This window comes from Pseudoliparis swirei, chromosome 19 (assembly GCF_029220125.1).
Source record: "Pseudoliparis swirei isolate HS2019 ecotype Mariana Trench chromosome 19, NWPU_hadal_v1, whole genome shotgun sequence".
Lineage (NCBI taxonomy): Eukaryota > Metazoa > Chordata > Actinopteri > Perciformes > Liparidae > Pseudoliparis > Pseudoliparis swirei.
In genome coordinates this window covers 1,208,346-1,231,168 of record NC_079406.1, presented here as the reverse complement: position 1 = coordinate 1,231,168, position 22,823 = coordinate 1,208,346, and the positions used below count along the sequence as shown (strand labels likewise).

At 47.9% G+C, this 22,823-nt stretch overlaps 1 protein-coding gene across 1 annotated transcript; it reads right to left on the bottom strand.

Annotated features, from left to right (window-relative positions):
* Positions 1-3,834: 3,834 nt before the first annotated feature.
* Positions 3,835-21,912, bottom strand: anxa6 (annexin A6). The gene is made up of 25 exons (XM_056438798.1): positions 21,780-21,912; positions 19,958-20,313; positions 15,093-15,177; positions 14,887-14,981; positions 14,682-14,795; positions 14,515-14,605; positions 14,027-14,106; positions 13,627-13,683; positions 11,824-11,917; positions 11,383-11,478; positions 11,229-11,287; positions 10,518-10,640; positions 10,372-10,430; positions 10,032-10,110; positions 9,451-9,532; positions 9,272-9,366; positions 7,617-7,730; positions 7,087-7,177; positions 6,923-7,002; positions 6,682-6,735; positions 6,515-6,608; positions 6,330-6,425; positions 5,722-5,780; positions 5,521-5,643; positions 3,835-4,248 (listed from the first exon to the last, which is right to left on the bottom strand). Exons 2-25 carry the CDS (start codon positions 19,958-19,960, stop codon positions 4,189-4,191), a joined length of 1,983 nt encoding a protein of 660 aa, XP_056294773.1. The 5' UTR covers positions 19,961-20,313; positions 21,780-21,912; the 3' UTR covers positions 3,835-4,188.
* Positions 21,913-22,823: the final 911 nt, after the last annotated feature.

Here is a 22,823-nt window from a genome sequence, read left to right as displayed (position 1 = left end):
CAGAGACCGGAGACCAGAGACTAGAGACCAGAGACTAGAGACCAGAGACCAGAGACTAGAGACCAGAGACTAGAGACCAGAGACCAGAGACTAGAGACTTGAGACCTTAGTCCAGGACTGTCTTACCTCCAGAGTCTCTTTCACTACGTAGACCATGTGGATAACGTGGTACCAACTTTTGTGAGAGGCCGATAAGTAAATTGCTCTCACACATATATATATAAACACTATATATATATATACATATATAATAATAATAATAATCATGATAAAGATTACATTTTTTTTGTAAGTTTAAAACATTGTGATTTTGTTCTTAAAATTAATTTGACATTAATATTCGTGTTTTCATTTTTAACAAAATCATAAATACCAGCAAAGTATTTCCATAAGCAAGCAGGTCCCCAAACACAGAACAACGACAACGACAACGACGCCTTGTTTCACGACAACATGAACGTTACACAACGTCAATAAAATAACCAAAGACAAAACGATGCCACAAAATACTGAAAGTGAATCCAATAATTTACTCTACGCCTCAAATGTTAAAACAAATAAACAACAACTCACCCACACATTCAGCTTGTGTCGGAGAGGAGCACTTTTTAAGGAAACGGGTGAACCAGAGGGGAGGGGGGGGAGGGGGGGAGGGAGCAATCAATGTGAGAGTTGGGGAATTCCCATAAAATGGCCTGATACTGTACGCCTGAACACAACCTGTGTTTGTCCAACTGCAACCAGACTGAGTGCAGCGGCTTGACCCCACGCTGCTGCACGTGAGCAGAGGAGACCACGAGGAGAAGAGACCACGAGGAGAGGAGACCACGAGGAGAGGAGACCACGAGGAGAGGAGACCTCGAGGAGAGGAGACCACGAGGAGAGGAGACCTCGAGGAGAGGAGACCACGAGGAGAGGAGACCACGAGGAGAGGAGACCACGAGGAGAGGAGACCTTGAGGAGAGGAGACCACGAGGAGAGGAGACGTCAAGGAGAGGAGACCACGAGGAGAGGAGACCTCGAGGAGAAGAGACCACGAGGAGAGGAGACCTCGAGGAGAGGAGACCACGAGGAGAGGAGACCTCGAGGAGAGGAGACCACGAGGAGAGGAGACCACGAGGAGAGGAGACCACGAGGAGAGGAGACCTGAGGAGAGGAGACCACGAGGAGAGGAGACGTCAAGGAGAGGAGACCACGAGGAGAGGAGACCTCGAGGAGAAGAGACCACGAGGAGAGGAGACCACGAGGAGAGGAGACCTCAAGGAGAGGAGACCACGAGGAGAGGAGACCTCAAGGAGAGGAGACCACGAGGAGAGGAGACGTCAAGGAGAGGAGACCACGAGGAGAGGAGACCTCGAGGAGAGGAGACCACGAGGAGAGGAGACGTCAAGGAGAGGAGACCTCAAGGAGAGGAGACCACGAGGAGAGGAGACGTCAAGGAGAGGAGACCTCAAGGAGAGGAGACCACGAGGAGAGGAGACGTCAAGGAGAGGAGACCACGAGGAGAGGAGACCTCGAGGAGAGGAGACCACGAGGAGAGGAGACGTCAAGGAGAGGAGACCACGAGGAGAGGAGACCACGAGGAGAGGAGACGTCAAGGAGAGGAGACCACGAGGAGAGGAGACCACGAGGAGAAGAGACCACGAGGAGAGGAGACCTTGAGGAGAGGAGACCACGAGGAGAGGAGACGTCAAGGAGAGGAGACCACGAGGAGAGGAGACCTCGAGGAGAAGAGACCACGAGGAGAGGAGACCACGAGGAGAGGAGACCTCAAGGAGAGGAGACCACGAGGAGAGGAGACCTCAAGGAGAGGAGACCACGAGGAGAGGAGACGTCAAGGAGAGGAGACCACGAGGAGAGGAGACGTCAAGGAGAGGAGACCACGAGGAGAGGAGACCTCGAGGAGAGGAGACCACGAGGAGAGGAGACGTCAAGGAGAGGAGACCTCAAGGAGAGGAGACCACGAGGAGAGGAGACGTCAAGGAGAGGAGACCTCAAGGAGAGGAGACCACGAGGAGAGGAGACGTCAAGGAGAGGAGACCACGAGGAGAGGAGACCTCGAGGAGAGGAGACCACGAGGAGAGGAGACGTCAAGGAGAGGAGACCACGAGGAGAGGAGACCACGAGGAGAGGAGACGTCAAGGAGAGGAGACCACGAGGAGAGGAGACCACGAGGAGAAGAGACCACGAGGAGAGGAGACCTTGAGGAGAGGAGACCGAGGAGAGGAGACCCAAGGAGAGGAGACCACGAGGAGAGGAGACCTCGAGGAGAAGAGACCACGAGGAGAGGAGACCACGAGGAGAGGAGACCTCAAGGAGAGGAGACCACGAGGAGAGGAGACCTCAAGGAGAGGAGACCACGAGGAGAGGAGACGTCAAGGAGAGGAGACCACGAGGAGAGGAGACGTCAAGGAGAGGAGACCACGAGGAGAGGAGACCTCGAGGAGAGGAGACCACGAGGAGAGGAGACGTCAAGGAGAGGAGACCTCAAGGAGAGGAGACCACGAGGAGAGGAGACGTCAAGGAGAGGAGACCTCAAGGAGAGGAGACCACGAGGAGAGGAGACGTCAAGGAGAGGAGACCACGAGGAGAGGAGACCTCGAGGAGAGGAGACCACGAGGAGAGGAGACGTCAAGGAGAGGAGACCACGAGGAGAGGAGACGTCAAGGAGAGGAGACCACGAGGAGAGGAGACCACGACGTGAAGACAGCGGCAGATTAAATGTGCACTAACTTGTATACACTGTCCACTGTGAGGGGCTTGTTTTCATGGTCATGGTGCCACTGTATTCATTGAGCTTCACCCATATCTGTCTCTGAGGAGGCAATGACGTATGTAAACTTCAGTCTACTTCAGTAAACTTCATTAAACTTCAGTCTCCTTCAGTAAACTTCAGTCTCCTTCAGTCTCCTTCAGTCTACTTCAGTCTACTTCAGTCTCCTTCAGTCTCCTTCAGTAAACTTCAGTCTCCTTCACGCAGCACGGATGTCCCCCAGCTGTCAGAGGAGATTTCAAAATGGTGCATATTTGACATAAGCTGCATTTTAACAATGTGCTCGAGTGGTTCAGTCTTAATCGCTCAGTTATCATCAAATGGATCGCTCCCGTGTCATTAGAAGCAGAGTGTTTCTTGTCTCTGAGTGTTGGATGCTGGATGCTGGATGCTGGATGTTGGCGGGCTGAAGGGGATTTCCTCGCCACATACCTCTTTCTCCTTTCCTCATTTAACTCAAAGAGGCCCGACGACAGCTGCACTCACACATGAGCCGAGGACGAGGCGACGAGGGGACAAGGACGAGGCGACGAGGACGAGGACGAGGGGACGAGGACAGCTGCTCGTATTGTTCTTCTGCATCAACACACGTTGACATGAGGGTGAAGCCAAGAGGAGTAAACACATGCTCTCCTTCACATGGGCAGCAGTATAAATAACTCTTCAGTCGTGGGTCCGGTAGCCGAGGGAGTCGGGCTTCATCTGTAGTTTAAATGTAAATACTCGGGCAGTTGAACAAGAACCTTATTAGTTTAGATTTAGGCCTAAAATATAAGCTGCCATCAAATAAAGGTTTATTTACACGTAGTTAACCTTTACCAACAATAGCTTGTGGGTATGTTTGCTTTTCTGAAGCAGAAGAGACTTTGAATTGGAGCGTTGGTTTCCTGGTAATTAATATTCTAGTTCTCATTCTGAGCTTATTCACTCGTCACTGAGCTGCCTGCAGACAGAACCCAGGGCAGCACACCCCAAAGCACGAGCACAGGGAGGGAGGATGTGAGCGTGATTTACATCTGTATTCAAATGTTTTCCAAGGAGAGCGAGAGAGACAACACGTGTTTGTGTTTTTATTCCTTTTTATTCTACGTGATACCGTAAAGTCTTAAAGTCTTAAAGTCTTAAAGTCACAGTAATCTGAAGGCACAATTCCATTTGTTCGTTTCCGATATGATGAAACACCTTTTTACAGCGACGTGAACATCTTAATGTTGCATATGATCTGTAAAAAAAGAAAGAAAACATATCATCCCGACGGGACGATCGGACGCGAGGGCAAGAAACTGGCTCGGAGGGCCGGAAGGTCAGAGGTCACTTGATTTGGCTTCGGAGATGCAGGGCGCGGACAACCGGACGGTAACCACGGCGACCAGGCTCGACTGGTGTGTGGGCGGAGCTTCAGAGGCGTGAGGAGTCTAGTCTTCTCCTCCGCAGAGCAGCAGCAGCGTCTTACGGTAGTCTCCGGAGGTGTCGCCCTGGTAACCATGACAACACACACACACAATCAATGGGAATACGGTCTGCTGACAACTGGTCATGACAGAGTTTATTCTTTTCACTCACACACTAATCTCTCACGAATAAATGTGAGTTAAATAAATGTGAGTTAAATAAATGTGAGTTAAATAAATGTGAGTTAAATCAATGTGAGTTAAATCAATGTGAGTTAAATAAATGTGAGTTATATAAATGCCAATTTTATGAATGTGAGTAAAATACATGTGAATTAAATAAATTAGACTTCGATAAATGTGAATTATATGAACGTGAGTTAAATAAATGTGAATTAAATAAATTAGAGTTAAATAAATGTGAATTATAGGAATGTCGGTTGTATAAATGTGAGTTATATAAATGTCAGTTATATAAATGTGATTTTTCGGGACAAGCAGAACTCACAAGCCACGAGTTCCCAAATCAGCTCAAATCAAGTGGAATTACCCACTTGATGTTATTATTATCAGCTGATACTCATAGATACAGATTTCCATCTTTATAAATCTCATCACAACCATCAAGTCATCATTTTTTCCTCAGTAAGCCGTTTAACTTCTTAAGAGTTCGATGAGGAGATTGACACCACGTGTAAATGTGAAGATACATGCAGCAGCCGGTTAGCGTAGCTTAGCACAAAGACTGGAAACGAGGGGAAACTGTTAGCCTGGCTCAATATCCAACTTCCAAAGTTAAAGCTGGAATCTTATGAGGTGCCAGAGGTCTGACATTTAATCTCAATACACACACTTCAGAATAAACAATCCTCAATGTTGCATAAATTGATAATATTTCCGGACAATAGAAAGGCATTTATCACTTTTAGTTGACTTTTATGACTTGTTTCGAATATTCCTTTTTTATTGTAGTTTTGTGTGTGCTGGCTCTGTGGCACTCTGAGATTCTTGAATGAAGAGTTCCTTATAAATGGAATCCATTATTATTATTATAACTATTAATACTTGTTTATTTGTATTGGTGTCACGTTGATTTCATGTGTGAGTTATTATAGAGCCGTGTCTGGGCACTTCCTGTCTCTGCGGCTGTCAGCCAATCACACGGCGGATATAGAGAGGAAGTTAATAAGCATGCAAGGGAAATTCCTTAACCACCCACCCACCCACACACACACACACACACACACACACACACACACACACACACACACACACACACACACACTGAGGTGAGAACACGACACACCAAGCCAGAGGATTAGTTTGCAGACTGAGACTTACGATCGTGGTTTCTACCTGGATGAACTCGTGGAGCGAGGCGTCGTGCGTCTCCTTGAACTCTTTGCGGATGTTGAAGAGGTCGCGCTCGCTCCGGGACACCATGATGCGGATCAGCGCCCTGTCGTCCGTCCCCAGGCCCTGCAGCCGACAGAGACGTTATCCTGTGACTGGGATACCATGAACGTGCATCTACACATGCACATCATGAACAAATACCTTCATGGCTTTGTAAAGACGGTCTGCGAAATAAGAAGGCTGGTTCTTCACACTGCGGACTGCAGAACAGAGAGAACATGAGAACATGAGAACATGAGAACATGCACTGTTTTTACCAATGAAGATAACATTAACTGAATCATAAATCCTCTCTCTCCATAATTAATGTGTACATGACTATTCTCTGGTGTGAGTGAAGTCTCTACAGAGGTGTGTAGAGGCCCATCTCCAGGGTTCTAATGGTACATTGTGTTATCGCCTTAGAAGACTAGCAGAGGGGTAGAAAACCCTTTAAACCCTTTTGATGTGAGCGCAGCTGAAAACAGTTATGCTGGTGAGAGAAGTTATAAAACTGGCCTTCCTTTGAGCCACAAGAAGAACTACATTAATATTTACCATAACAATCATTATTTATAACCTCGTCAACGTTTGGACTAGATTTTATATTCATTTTGAATTCATTTGATGAATAAAAGAAAACACCAAATTGTCTTGGTGACCCCAAACTTGTGAATAGCGCATGTGTATATATATATATATATATATATATATACACTTATAGCAGTGTACACGGTGACCTCTCAGAAACAAGGTCAAACGGTTATTACCGATGGCGTGAAAGGCATTCTTGACGTCTCCGGACATTTCCTTCTTGATGATCTGTTCGATGTCCTTGTTGGAGTACCTGACAAACTCCTGGAATACTGAGGACACAACAAACCGATGATAAGTCATCACGCGCTCGACGGAGGACATCACAACATCTTGACCTCTGAGATCTCGTGACCTTCACCTTTCCTGAGGTGGGGGAAGCTCCGGGTGCAGAGGACGCTCATGAACTTCATCTCCATGTCGTCGGAGTCGGCGTTGCACGCCTCAGCCAGTTCCTGACGGAGGAGGAGGAGCAACCGATTAAACATCCCTCAGGCGCACACAGTCACGCGGTACGGCGAAACACACCTGAGCGTCGGCCGCGGCTCGCTCCTCGTCCGCGGGGCCGTCTTCTCGTGCTCCCTGAACCGAGGGAGGAAGGTTACACGTCACGATCAGGGATTCTGTTTCTCCTTGTTTAACAATGGCGTCGTAAAAGAGAAGCGTGCGTGTGATCGGAGTGACCTTTGTGACCTTCGTGACCTTCTGCTCTGCAGCAGGTGAGAGGAGGTAGAACCCCGTGAGCGCTCACGCTGACGGAGGACATTACCTGCACCAGAGACACCAGGATGCGGCAGAAGAGGCCCGACGTGTCGGAGCTGATGGCTTCCTCCAGAGACTTCTTGTAGCCTGCATGTGAACGGTTTGCATGTCAAAGATTTGCAGAACAAGTTTGTGTTTGTGTTGTTGTTTGTGTTGTCGGGTCAAACTCACCGTCCTTATAAGCAGCGTTCATGGCCAGTATCTCCTCGTTGCTCCTGGTGACCAGGATCTCAATCAGAGCGTGTTCATCCGTCCCCACCCCCTGTTGACAAGGAAACAAGAGAACAACAATAACAACAACAACACTACAAAATCAACCACATGAACCTCACAGCAGAGAGTATGTGTCACATCATAGACCCTCCTGATAATGATCTGGATCTCACGCCTCGTGAACTATTAGACCTATATATATATATATATATAAACATATATATATATGTATGTTTGTTACGCCTAAATAATTAAATAATATATATATATATATAATTTAATTATTATTAAATAATATATATATATATTATTAAATTATTATTAAATAATATAATAATATATATATATTATGTAATTATTATTAATTATTAGACATTTAATTATTTAGGCTTAAAAGATATATATATATATATATATATATCTAATAATAAATTAAATATCACTGTCTTGACTACACATGATGACCAGGTGGTGTGTATCTACCGTACCTCGATGGCCTTCTTCATCATTTTGGCATCAAACTCTGCCGGAGTCAGCATGAGCCCGATCACCAGCCGCTCCAAGTTCTTTGACAGCTCGGACTTCAGGTCCTTCATCAGGTCCTGAGGACGGATCAAGGCAATGCCCGATGTTGAGTTCAATGACACATGGAATGTGCATGAGACACCACGAGGTGAGACACCCTGCAGGTCCATGAGACACCACGAGGTGAGACACCACGAGGTGAGACACCCTGCAGGTCCATGAGACACCACAAGGTGAGACCTCCTGCAGGTCCATGAGACACCACGAGGTGAGACCTCCTGCAGGTCCATGAGACACCACGAGGTGAGACACCACGAGGTGAGACACCACGAGGTGAGACACCACGAGGTGAGACCCCCTGCAGGTCCATGAGACACCACGAGGTGAGACACCCTGCAGGTCCATGAGACACCACGAGGTGAGACACCCTGCAGGTCCATGAGACACCACGAGGTGAGACACCACGAGGTGAGACCCCCTGCAGGTCCATGAGACACCACGAGGTGAGACCTCCTGCAGGTCCATGAGACACCACGAGGTGAGACTGTAAAGAATATATATTATAGCTTAGCACAGCCTAGTATTGTTTGCATAAATATTATGTGTAAGATGGAAAAACACTGAATGAGAGTTGAATACTTCGGCAGGGCAATCTGGCGTCTGAGCTGATCTAAAGAAAGATAACAGTGACACCTAAGGAATGTTGAAGCATCTACAAGAGAGCCCTTCTGGTAACTGGCTGATCGCCAAAAAGATAACAAAAGACACTAAAAGGAAGGTTAGGCACACTCCCCTCCTCCGCTTCATGCTAAGTCACTATAGAAGAAAGCTCTTTATATTCATAGGTTAGGAAAGGGCAATCACACACCTGACCTCACCGGGGCAGAAAGATTAGGACGAGGCCGTTTCTCTCCTTAAAGTCACGTATGGCCCCACTCTGAACACACACAAACTCACACACACACTCTTTCCCACTCTTTAATGATTAGGTCCTTTTGTCCAGTCAGCCATCTGAGAGGAACCAGCACCATACCTTCATTAATGAATGACCGGACAGGAGTCCTTCTCAACAAAAGGACCTTGAATCATCTCTTTACTTTATTACAACCCCCTTACTAAATATAAGCATTCATGTGCTGGCCACAACATCCAATGAAGGGACGGCAGAGGCGGGAGCTGGCAACAAGAACCAATGAGAAGGCACCGCCCCCCTTATGCTCCTGTCCAATCAGAACTGTTCCTTTCGGCTATTTAAAATGGCTGCACACTCTGAACCGGCGTCCTTTCTCCAGCGCTGAGGCCATCGGTCAGAGCTCTGGAGGGGGGTCCATGCATGTTGTCCACTTGTATCCTGATTTCTGAATAAAACGCTTATAGATGTAACGTAGAAGTCTACCGCTATTTCTTCCAGTGAGTGCCGTCCAGGTGTGGTGTGTCGCTGTCCAACTCCAACAAGACCCTCTGCAGGTCCATGAGACACCACGAGGTGAGACCTCCTGCAGGTCCATGAGACACCACGAGGTGAGACACCCTGCAGGTCCATGAGACACCACGAGGTGAGACACCACGAGGTGAGACCCCCTGCAGGTTCCCCTCTCCAGACCTCGTCTCCACTCACCCGCCCCAGGAGGGATTTGAAGACCTGTCGGATCTCTTGCCTCTGAGCGTTGCTTCTCTGAGCAACGATGTCGATGATTGCGTCTTCGTCGGTTCCTGTAGGCGAACGGGCAGAGACGTGAGTTTTGACTTGTTTAGTGTGACTGCAGTGGCGTGAACGTGGCTCTCCGGGCTGCGTACCGAACCCCTTCATGGCCTTCCTCAGCGCCTGTGCATCGGCGGCGGGGTCGACGCCGGGCGCCGGGCGGATGGTCGGCCTCAGCTGAGGTCGAGGGACGAGATTCAATCAGTACACACACACACATGATGTAGACTGGCAAAGGGAGGCAGCGTCGCTTGATGCATGAATAATGAATTAAATGAAAAGATTGAAAGATCACAGCAGGAAACATGCAGAACTGCACAAGAGGAAAGAGTTTGTTGAGGGGGAGTCAGCCTCTGGAGGTCAGAAGCCATGACCCCACCAACAAAGGGAAAGGTGGGCCGGCTGAAGAACAGCTGAGGTTCACACGGCGTTAGTGAGGCGAGCTTTTGTTGACCACGAGGCTGAAGTGTGGTTCACATTCACTCCGAGGACAAAGCGAAGGTGGTTCTTGAGAGCCCGTTGTGACAAAAGAGAGAGGTTTGAGTGCACAGCATTCTGATCCTCACACAAAGCCCTCGCTGTGGAGACATGGCGGCGGGTCGAGGCAGCGGGGTCGCTGCAGGTAATTAGGATGCATGCCACTGCCAAGCCAAACATGCATCTAATGGGGCCAAACCTGGACTTTGGTCATGGCACTTATTTCCCACATCTTGTAGGCTATCTGAGCAGCTTCAGGGAAGAACTCTCCAGCTAAGCTGTAACGACCAGACAGCACAGTCAGCTTCACAGCTGCAGGTTCACAACGTGAGCACTTCAATGGAGACGGGCATCTGGTATTAAATGCACTTTCAGACAATCTTTGGATATCAATCTTCACCGAGTAGTCCTCGTCACAGTTGCATTGATCATTCATCTCCCATAACTCAAGAGATGTGGTTGAATTCCCCTCAGAAAGTAAAAACATCTCCTGAAAAGCGGCGGTCTGGCGCCCCCTGCTGGCGGACGCTGTAACTCACTCGTCGTCTCCTCCACACAGGTTCAGCAGCGTCCTCTTGTAATCCCCTGACGTGTCATCCTGAACATACAGAGCACCAGGAAATATGAGGCGTACAGTCTTTTGATGCTTCTTGATTTTAAAGTACATTTAAAAACCGTAACCGACCTTAATCATGTTATAAAGCGACTTCTCGTACAAGAGACGGAAACACTCCCGGATGTCCAACATGTCGATCTCGGAGCGGGAAATCATGATCCTGATCAGGGAGTTGTCGGCTGTGCCGAGACCCTGGAACATGAATAAGACATGGTCAGTTTAAAATATCACAACAAGTCAGATTGCAGTGAATGTGTCACAGGCGAGACGTGACTCCAGGAGCAGTTCAAAGAAGTTGGGGCACTTTTTGAAACTTGTGAAATAACATTTAACCTTTGTTCAAAAATAATAAATATACTTGTTATTATTATTTAGGCTAAAAATGGGAATAATAAGACTATTAGACAATAATAAGACGATTAGGCAGCAGTCTACAGATTCAAAGTGTTTTCTTAGATAAAAACAAACAAACATAAATCAGACGATCATATTAAATGTTATTCTTATTTCTTTGTCGTTATTTATTGTTATTACATTTTTTTAAACAACTATTAACAATTATAACCTATTTCTTTGTTTTTTTAAGAATTCAAAATTGTATTTATTGATTTTTTCTGTGTACCTATAACTAGTACAGGCAATACAGATATAACACAACTAAGAACACAAACAAAACGCTATAAAATAATCATAATGATCAGAGGACGTTTTGGGGCATGTGTTGCAACATTATATTTCCTCTCGTTTGGCCCTTTGTGTGTTTCTGGTCGAGTCGTTTACCTTCATTGACTTGTAAAGGCGCTTGGCGAAGAACATGGGGACGCTCCTGATGCACTGGACTGAGGAGGAGAAGAGCCTCGCGTTAACCCGACACCTCCTCATCCCGACACCTCCTCGTCCTCCATGTTGCCTTGAAGGCTCAGTAGTTTCTCACCGACAGCCAGCATCAGCCTCTCGAAGTCGCCCGACAGCTCGTTCTTGATGCTGTCCTCCACGGGCATCTCGGCAATCTTCTCGAAGGCGTCGAAAACTGAACAAACACAAATAAATGTCATCTCATTTTCTCATATTTTTCTTACATGTCTTTAAGAAAAGGTGATTGTGTGTCTTTCCAGCCATCAGGGGCCACATAAAATGACGGGCCGGTTTGGGCCCGCGGGCCGTGTGTTGGACACCTGTGGTCTCGACTGACACACACAGGCCTCTTTGCTTTGGACTGATGTTACAGTTGGAACCCATTGAGCCATATTCATTCTTAAGTTTGAATGATTTAATCTCCCCGATGCACAAAAGGAAGGCGGCCCCCTCGGCTCGGTGGCAGAGGAGCGTTCACGAGGCCTCACTGCCGTGTCAGGGGCCCTCGAGGACAGCTCACCCAGGCACAGGTGGGCCACGCTGCGGTTTCCCAGGATCATGATGAACTTGGCCTCGTCGGTGCCCCACTGCTCCTCTCCGGCTGCATAGAGATCCTACAGCAGGAGAGAAGATGCTGAGACTGAAACATGATGAACTTGGCCTCGTCGGTGCCCCACTGCTCCTCTCCGGCTGCATAGAGATCCTACAGCAGGAGAGAAGATGCTGAGACTGAAACATGTGCTGAGATGTTTCAGACGTCCAGAGTCTCGACTCATGCTGAGTTTATCCACCTTGATAAGAAAATAATGTCGCATGATGGTTATGTTAGGAGACTCTAGTTTGTTGATTTACGCATCAACAATGCCGTAAATAATAATTTTGTCCAAAGAGACATGTTATAACGAGGCAATTCAAATAACTTTATTACTTTTAAATGTACGACATAACCAATGTAATGGCTTTTTGATATGTTAGAAGTAGGGCTGTCAGCGTTAACGCATTAATCTATGCGATTAATTTGGCCGAGTTAACGCACTAAAATATTTTAACGCAATTAACGCAACTTTGTTTACTTCCGGTGTTCGTTGAAGTTTTTACACTCAAACCGAGTGTCAAACCGCGGCAGTACGGTTTAACACTGTTTCCGTTTTTAAAACAATTATTTCTCCGCGAAAATAAGGATCATAAATGAGTTTAACTCGTGGATGAATCAGTCGGGTTTCCTCCTGCTCCTCCTTCCTCCCGTCTCCCCCTCTGATACTCAGAGGAACGGAGGGGCGAGGTGTCGGGGGACGCGGCGCGGAAAGAACTCGTCACACGAAACCTTCACCGTGATTGGTCAATCCGTTTGTCTGTCAACATTTCGGGAAAAAAACAACCAATGAACACTCAGTAAATCACAAAGGACCTCCCACCTCACAGGTGAGGCTCTATAGCAGCCTGTCAGTCAGAGAACCAGAGGACACGGCACCAGGACAATGAGCCTCATTGAATAGAGCTGAGATTGTTCTGGAATGTTTGATGTATAACACGTGGGGGTGTGTCATATGAAAACGCCTTTAAACGGTGAATTTAATTTATTTTGTAAAATGTATAAAATGCCCCCAGCCTCCAGAGGGTTAACGTGACATATGTGAATGTCAGTCAGTTACCAAGGCCACTGGTTCTGCTGTTCAGTGTTAAAGATGACAGGACCAATGGGGTCTCAATGTACTTCTTTTTTTTAACTAATCTGATGTTTCACTGAAGAAACAATTTATCATCCACGATATTAAATACTTCGCTGGCACTTTATAGGTAGGAGCCTCTTTGAAAACACAGCTCTGTGAAGTTTTGTCTTTAAAAAGAAGGAAACAACTTTTAAGCGCGATTAATCGCAATTTCAAAATGTGCGATTAATTAGTTAATTTTTTTTAATCGATTGACAGCCCTAGTTAGAAGACATTTTAAAGATGCATTAATTAAACAAGGTGTTGCTTTAGGGGTAGCGGGTGTCCGTTGGTCGGCCCAAATATCTCAGCCACTGTTGGAGGGAATACTATGAGAGGAATGAGAAGATTTTCATGGTCCCTACGGTGACGTCTGCTGAGTTACTGAAGATGCCTTTAAGGTCCACAGAAAGAGACTAAAGACTCTTGGTTTTGTTGATTTAAGCATCAACAATGACTTAAATAATCATTTTGTCCAAAGAGAAATGTTATAACGAGGAAATTGTTACTTTTAAATGTTAGAAAAGTAAATTATAAACACAAAATAACCAATGTAATGACTTGTTGACCATTTAAAGACAATAAGCCCGGCCCGCTGCATGAGTGTTCCTCACTTGTGCGTCCTGCTGCACCAGATCTGCGTCCACCACTCCGGACTCATCGCGGGTTCCCTGGAACCATCAAACCAGAACAAGCGTCAATTAAAGGTCCCGTCAGTTAAAGGTCCCGTCAGTTAAAGGTCTCGTCAGTTAAAGCTCCCGTCAGTTAAAGGTCCCGTCAGTTAAAGGTCCCGTCAGTTAAAGGTCCCGTCAGTTAAAGGTCCCGCCAGTTAAAGGTCCCGTCAGTTAAAGGTCCCGTCAGTTAAAGGTCCCGTCAGTTAAAGCTCCCGTCAGTTAAAGGTCCCGTCAGTTAAAGCTCCCGTCAGTTAAAGGTCCCGTCAGTTAAAGGTCCCGTCAGTGGGCGGGGGACGCGGTCCCTCTCCGGTGATGTCATCCGCCCCTCAGGGGAACTGACCTGAAGTAAAACGATCAGCATCTTCTTGAAGTGTCCCGAGGTGTCCGCGGTGATGTCCTCCTCGATGTCGCTGCCGTAGGCTGGAAGACACGCCAACGTCACATGTTCAGAGGCGCTGGACACATATCACGTTAGAGCAGGGGGGTCAAACTCATGTTCACCGTGGGCCACATCCGCAACATGGCCGCCCTCTTAAAGGGCCGGTAACTTTATAAACTCCTCGAACATGTTGTTAAATAACTCTCTTTGCATTTGATTATTGTTTTTTTGAGTGTAGAAATATTGTACATAGGAAGAGGTCTCTTATATTACAACATACATCCATTTAATCCTAGACCTTCAAAATAAAAGCACAGGATATTTTTCTTCATTTTCTTTAAGAAAAGTTGATCACGTATCTTTAAAGCCGTCAGGGGCCACATAAAGCGAAGCGGCGGGCCAGAGTCGGCCCGCGGGCCTCGTGTTTGACACCTGTGAACGCGGCTCACCGTCCATGTACGCTGCCACCATCTCATTCATCTGCCTGTTGGTTCTGGAGGCCATGATTTCAATGAGGCATCTCTCGTTGGTTCCGACTCCCTGGAGGAAGAGCGTGAAGTTCGTTATGGAGTTCTGCTTCTGTCAAAGTGACTGTGAGGTCTCATGGATGTCTCACTTTGACTGCGTCGTGGACCTCCTTGGCGTCATGGTAGGCCGAGCTTCTCATCAGACTGACGATGAGATGCTCAAATTTGCCCGTCAGCTCATACTTCAGATCCTCGATCAGGTCCTAATGTAACGACAACCGCTGTCTGTGTTGAAAATGACGCGTTTCTAGTTCAGCAAACACAAATCTGAGACGAGGATATGTATTCTTGTACCTTTCCAAAGCTGCATTTGTACGCTGCGATGACTTCCTGCCTCTGGCCGTTGCTCCTGGAGGTCACCAGGTCCAAGATGGCCTCTTTGTCACTACCTGTGGACCACCGAGCAACATCTTCATCAACCCCCATCGCACAGAGACGGACCGCCGGGGCCATCGTTCAGCCTCCAGCTGCAGGAGACGGAGGACGAGCTGATGACTCACCCATGCCTTTCATGGCGCTGTAGAGGCTCTCAGCATCGGCGGTGGGATCGCAGTCCGGAGCGTTCGCTATCGTGCCTCTGAACACCTGAGAGGGAAAGAGTCCGACTCGAGATTAAAAACTCTGATATGTGGAGAAATGCAACGTTTTGGTACTAAAGACACACATGAAGGGTTTTCTGAATGGCAATATCTCCATAACTGGAAGGCCATGAAACATTCATGGTCCCCAGAGGATGGAGCTGACCGACTGTGTTGAGCCCTTGACTTATGACATCCCGTGTTGTTAAGAAATATTAAGATTGTGATTTATTCCTGCTAGACATCCACGTGTCACATGCTTCAGGCTCAGAGAAGCCGTCACACACCGGCTGTGTTCACATTGACTCGGCCGCTCACCTCGACCCAGCTCATGAAGTCCAGAGAGCGATTGGATGTGAACCTCCCCGACTGAGAGGTCAGAAGGTCAGGACTCACAATGCACGTTGCTATTCCAGGGTCACATGTTTGCATGTGGACCAGTTTCAATGGTGCACTGGCTCGACCCTCAGGGTGGGAGTAGTGGACTGTGTTGAAGTGGCAGTGACGTGTGTGTGTGTGTGTGTGGGGGGGGGGGTCCATCACCAGTGCATGTATGAGTTGGACAGTGGGTGTGTACAAGCAGCTGAGAGTCAGGTTACACACAAAGGAGCTCCCTGTGCAGGAGCCTGTCATACAACGGCTTAAAAATGACTTTATGGTTGTAAGGCCATACGGTGGTGAGGCCATACGGTGGTGAGGCCATACGGTGATGAGGCCATACGGTGGTGAGGCCATACGGTGATGAGGCCATACGGTGGTGAGGCCATACGGTGATGAGGCCATACGGTGGTGAGGCCATACGGTGGTGAGGCCATACGGTGGTGAGGCCATACGGTGATGAGGCCATACGGTGGTGAGGCCATACGGTGGTGAGGCCATACGGTGGTGAGGCCATACGGTGGTGAGGCCATACGGTGGTGAGGCCATACGGTGGTGAGGCCATACGGTGGTGAGGCCATACGGTGGTGAGGCCATACGGTGGTGAGGCCATACGGTGGTGAGGCCATACGGTGGTGAGGCCATACGGTGGTGAGGCCATACGGTGGTGAGGCCATACGGTGATGAGGCCATACGGTGGTGAGGCCATACGGTGGTGAGGCCATACGGTGGTGAGGCCTCACGGTGGTGAGGCCATACGGTGGTGAGGCCATACGGTGATGAGGCCATACGGTGATGAGGCCATACGGTGGTGAGGCCATACGGTGGTGAGGCTATACGGTGGTGAGGCCATACAGTGATGAGGCCATATGGTGGTGAGGCCATACGGTGATGAGGCCATACGGTGACGAGGCCATACGGTGATGAGGCCATACGGTGGTGAGCAGTGGCGGCTGGTGAAATTTTTTTTGGGGGGGGGCGCAGTTTAAATAGCACTCAACAATGAGAAGAAAAGTGGTTTTGAGTAGAATATTGTAAAAAACAAAGCTTTATTTCAAGAACACAGCGTGCTCAACACTGTCCAATAACAACTATCAACACACTGTGACTTTGGGCATGAGAGGTTCAGAGCAGCTTTAAGGAACATTGGGTTGGGTTTCAGAGGTTTGCAAAATAAATAACAGTGAGTTAGCTCCATGCTCTTAGCTAGATAACTGCGGCAAGATTCGTGCTTTACACTTGTCTGAAGCTCTGTAGATCCCTCACCCCGTTGTAGTCCAGAGAGTTTCAGTCCCAGGACTTTGGAACAACAGACAGGGGGAACAAAAAACGAATTACTCATGGAGCATTCAGCTAACCAGCTCCCGTTAGCATATCGGCTAGAGGAGAACCTCCGGGTGTACGTCCTCCCGCGGTCAGCGATTTGCTGCTGAATTTTTAATTCCGGATGTTCGGGTCCCAACTCTTTCAGCCTCTTCTTATCAATATCTGACCGTCGATCGAAAGGTCTTTCGCGTAGAGATACCACAGAGTTTTCAGTCACCGACGCCATGCTAACAACGAGCTTCTGCTAGCTATGTTGCTCGCGTACCTGCGTGGAGGTGGAGCTCCTGGCAGGGTTGCCAGGTCTGTGAGATAAAACCAGCCCAATATCAGAACTCAAAATATGCCCGTGCCAAACCATATACACTGCTTTTAAAGTCCAACAGCATTGCTATCATTGCCAAATGTATTGTAATATCTACAAAGTAACAACATATGTTTAGTTTGCCAGCATTAAAAGCAGTTTTCCTCAAGTTATTTCACCTAGGTCCTAAAATGGCCTTGTGTAATTAGATACAGTATATTATCATAAATAAAATGTGTACGTGCTGATCTGGAGTCAGTTTGGTAGGATTTGGGTATGAATAAATTATTTCATTTAAAATATGGATTTTTATTTAAAGATATTCATGTAATTTGCATGCAAAATAGGTCTACCGAACCAAGGACAAAAATTCAACCAGCAACACTTCAAAAGTGGCCCGATTCCGCAGGAAAACCGCGGACCTGGCAACACTGCTCTGTGGGCTGAGGAACATACGGGTCTCTGATCTGCCCAATAATCCAATCGCGGCGCACGTTTATGCGCCCAAGATTCCCGGTTTCATCCGCCAATGTGAAGCCGGTCATTGCCAAAACGACTGAAATGTTGTATCGATGCCGTACACACACGTTAGACCAGCGCCTCGAAAAAGGAGGGCTTCTCTCCGTGATAATGGCGATATATTATATTTTTTCACATTAACTTAAGTGGTTGTTGACAGGCTGACGGTCTCCCACACACATTTAGCGCGTCAACACGGTATATTTACTATTTAAATGATTTGGCATATGTTTTTTGACAGGATTTTTTTTTTTCTTCTTCTTTTTTTTCCATCTCCAAATTTTAAGAGGGGCGGCGCACCATCGCCCCCTATGGACGAACCGCCACTGGTGGTGAGGCCATACGGTGGTGAGGCCATACGGTGATGAGGCCATACGGTGATGAGGCCATACGGTGATGAGGCCATACGGTGATGAGGCTATACGGTGATGAGGCCATACGGTGATGAGGCCATACGGTGATGAGGCCATACGGTGATGAGGCCATACGGTGATGAAGCCATACGGTGGTGAGGCCATACGGTGGTGAGGCCATACGGTGGTGAGGCTATACAGTGATGAGGCCATACGATGGTGAGGCCATACGGTGGTGAGGCCATACGGTGATGAGGCCATACGGTGATGAGGCCATACGGTGGTGAGGCCATACGGTGATGAGGCCATACGGTGATGAGGCCATACGGTGATGAGGCCATACGGTGATGAGGCCATACGGTGATGAGGCCATACGGTGATGAGGCCATACGGTGGTGAGGCCATACGGTGGTGAGGCCATACGGTGATGAGGCCATACGGTGATGAGGCCATACGGTGGTGAGGCCATACGGTGATGAGACCATACGGTGATGAGGCCATACGGTGATGAGGCTATACGGTGGTGAGGCCATACGGTGATGAGGCCATACGGTGGTGAGGCCATACGGTGATGAGACCATACGGTGATGAGGCCATACGGTGATGAGGCCATACGGTGGTGAGGCCATACGGTGATGAGGCCATACGGTGATGAGGCCATACGGTGGTGAGGCCATACGGTGGTGAGGCCTCACGGTGGTGAGGCCATACGGTGGTGAGGCCATACGGTGGTGAGGCCATACGGTGATGAGGCCATACGGTGGTGAGGCCATACGGTGGTGAGGCCATACGGTGGTGAGGCCATACGGTGGTGAGGCCATACGGTGGTGAGGCCATACGGTGGTGAGGCCTCACGGTGGTGAGGCCATACGGTGGTGAGGCCATACGGTGGTGAGGCCATACGGTGGTGAGGCCATACGGTGGTGAGGCCATACGGTGGTGAGGCCATACGGTGGTGAGGCCATACGGTGGTGAGGCCATACGGTGGTGAGGCCATACGGTGGTGAGGCCATACGGTGATGAGGCCATACGGTGGTGAGGCCATACGGTGGTGAGGCCATACGGTGGTGAGGCCATACGGTGATGAGGCCATACGGTGGTGAGGCCATACGGTGATGAGGCCATACGGTGGTGAGGCCATACGGTGGTGAGGCCATACGGTGGTGAGGCCATACGGTGATGAGGCCATACGGTGGTGAGGCCATACGGTGATGAGGCCATACGGTGGTGAGGCCATACGGTGGTGAGGCCATACGGTGGTGAGGCTATACGGTGATGAGGCCATACGGTGGTGAGGCCATACGGTGGTGAGGCCATACGGTGGTGAGGCCATACGGTGGTGAGGCCTCACGGTGGTGAGGCCATACGGTGGTGAGGCCATACGGTGGTGAGGCCATACGGTGGTGAGGCCATACGGTGGTGAGGCCTCACGGTGGTGAGGCTATATGTGGAGAGTCCTGCTGCATGGAGGCAGCCGGCCAGACTTCCCCCCCGACGAGGGGCCACTGCACATGCTCAGATCGTCTGCTCCACTCCTCACGACAGCTGGAGAGCTTCACCCACATAGCAACAGGCCACACATACCAGCCCCGGCAACAGGCCTTTAAGGAAAGGAGCTGAATGTGTGTAAACCCTTCCTTCCTTCCTCCCTCCCTTCCTTCCTTTCTTCCCTCCTTCCCTCCTTCCTTCCACCTCCATAAGGCCGGAGCACCAGGACAACGAAGCTGCAGGGCGGTGCTCACTACGATGACACCCTACACGGCGGCCTTTATGATGGGGGAGAATCACCTGGCTGTCAGGTGACCTCACCTGGTGTGCTCCCGACACGCCGCACACACACGAGCTGTACTCCACACAACATGAACCCTTCTCACACAGCCAGAGGAGAGAAGAAGCTCCTGTCCACTCACCATGTCTGGGTTTGCTCTTCTGTGTCAACGCGGCTCTGGAATCAATAGGTGCAGGCCTAGAGAGAGAGAGAGAGAGAGGGAGGGAGAGGGAGAGAGAGAGAGAGAGAGAGAGAGAGGGAGGGAGGGAGAGAGGTAGAGAGAGGGAGAGAGGGAGGGAGAGAGAGGGAGGGAGAGAGAGAGACATGCTGATGTAGGGCTGGGAGCCGCATTGCAAAGCGTCCTTGTCTTAACGCCGGTGTCCTGTTCCTCCAGTGAGCAGGACGTCACGTTGCAGAGGAGGACCTCCTGCTACAGCGGGCCCACGGCACGGGAACAGAACCGGGACACATCGGACTGGACCTCACGCTCACCTACAACTACACGCCGACGCATTCAGACTATTTCATCATATTTTCCATCAAGCAGCCCTTCAGTGAGCACCAGGCAGCTGCTGCAGGCCAACTTTACTTGACTGACTACTGACTATATCACTGAATTCAGACTCACAGTGGAAACATTACAATTACAAACATTATAATACATTTATATAAACCAAAAGATCATTCACGACTTATTATCATTCAGCTATAATAAAGAGAATAGACTTATTACCGCTGAGCTTTAATAAAGAGAATAGACTTATTACCGTTGAGCTTTAATAAAGAGAATATACTTATTACCATTCAGCTATAATAAAGAGAATATACTCATTACCATTGAGCTTTAATAAAGAGAATATACTTATTACCATTGAGCTTTAATAAAGAGAATATACTTATTACCATTCAGCTATAATAAAGAGAATATACTTATTACCATTCAGCTATAATAAAGAGAATATACTTATTACCATTGAGCTTTAATAAAGAGAATATACTTATTACCATTGAGCTTTAATAAAGAGAATATACTTATTACCGTTGAGCTTTAATAAAGAGAATAGACTTATTACCGTTGAGCTTTAATAAAGACAATATACTTATTACCATTCAGCTATAATAAAGAGAATATACTCATTACCATTGAGCTTTAATAAAGAGAATATACTTATTACCATTGAGCTTTAATAAAGAGAATATACTTATTACTATTCAGCTATAATAAAGAGAATATACTTATTACCATTCAGCTATAATAAAGAGAATATACTTATTACCATTGAGCTTTAATAAAGAGAATATACTTATTACCATTGAGCTTTAATAAAGAGAATATACTTATTACCGTTGAGCTTTAATAAAGAGAATAGACTTATTACCATTGAGCTTTAATAAAGAGAATATACTTATTACCGTTGAGCTTTAATAAAGAGAATAGACTTATTACCATTGAGCTTTAATAAAGAGAATATACTTATTACCGTTGAGCTTTAATAAAGAGAATATACTTATTACCATTGAGCTTTAATAAAGAGAATATACTTATTACCATTGAGCTTTAATAAAGAGAATAGACTTATTACCGTTGAGCTTTAATAAAGAGAATAAGAGGTTTGAGATGCTTTTCTTCTGGAAGAGAAGCTGTCCCAAAATAGCAGTTCTGTAGAGTGGGCCATGTCCACAGAACCACACCCTCCTGCACCCAGAACCCCGCTGCACACACCGACCCACACAGCCCGGTGAGGACAGAGGCTGGTCTCTGGCTCTGGACTTTTCTCGAGAGCATTTTAAGACCTTATAGTTGTAAATTATATCACTTTTACTTCCAATAATTCTCAGAATGCACGTAGAGACCAGGTCGGTCTCCCTGGGGTATCTGGGCTCCTCGCGGTCACGTGACAACCTTCAGGAGAAGTTTGGCTTCGAATTAAAACGGTTTATAAATATGAGAGAACACGGTTTACCTTCTGAGAGCAGGAGTACCGAGCGAGAGTCCTCCGGTCCGTGTCTCCGGTCCGTGTCTCCGGTCCGTGTCTCCGGTCCGTCCCGTTACGTGTCCTCCGTGACGCAACTGGACTGCGGCGCTCCCTCGCGCAGCTTGTTGAGAAGCGTGTGTGTGTGTGCGTGCGTGCGTGCGTGTTTGCGCGTGCGCGCGCCTCCGTATAGCGGCGTCTCGCCGTAAAGACAAAACTATTAAAAATGTGTCCTAGTGGTTCACGTGTATTTCATCCGCTTTACGGCATCAGTTTGTCTTCCTGCCAATCTTTAGGAACACTTAAAAGCAACTTAAATTATTAATGACGTAAAGTATTAAGGACGTAAAGTATTAACCACGTAAAGTATGAAGGACGTAAAGTATTAAACACGTAAGTATTAAGGACGTAAAGTATTAATCGCGTAAAGTATGAAGGACGTAAAGTATTAATCACGTAAAGTATTGAGCACAGCTTCATGTTATGACACTTATCACGTGACCCAGAGTTCAGACGTAATTAGCTGGTGTCACCTCAATATCTGTCCCTGTGTGGGGGTGGGGGGGGGGGGGGGGGTGCTAATGACTATTTTTTTACTCCATCCCAATGCGCGCAGACCGGCGTCGGAGCTCTGCAGCGGAACAATCGATCGGCGTATTGAGCACCCCTGCATTCAAGCATTAAATAGCCGAGAGGTTTTTTCAGCGTGAGGAATTCGATGTGTGGCGGGAGTGCGTGAGATGAGACCGAATTGCGTGAGTCTCACGCTCAATGCGTGAGACTTGAGAGCCCTGATGTTATCAGGGAGCTCCTGTAGTGGTCAGTGAGAGGGACCGGAGACCAGAAGAGTGTGTTGGGATGTTATGCACTGACCTCTCCTGCTCTGAAAATGCATTGCATGAGGCCCAGAGCGTATCAGAGCGTATCAGAGCGTATCAGAGCGTATCAGAGCGTATCAGAGCGTATCAGAGCGTATCAGAGCGTATCAGAGCGTATCTCAGAGCGTATCTCAGAGCGTATCAGAGCGTATCTCAG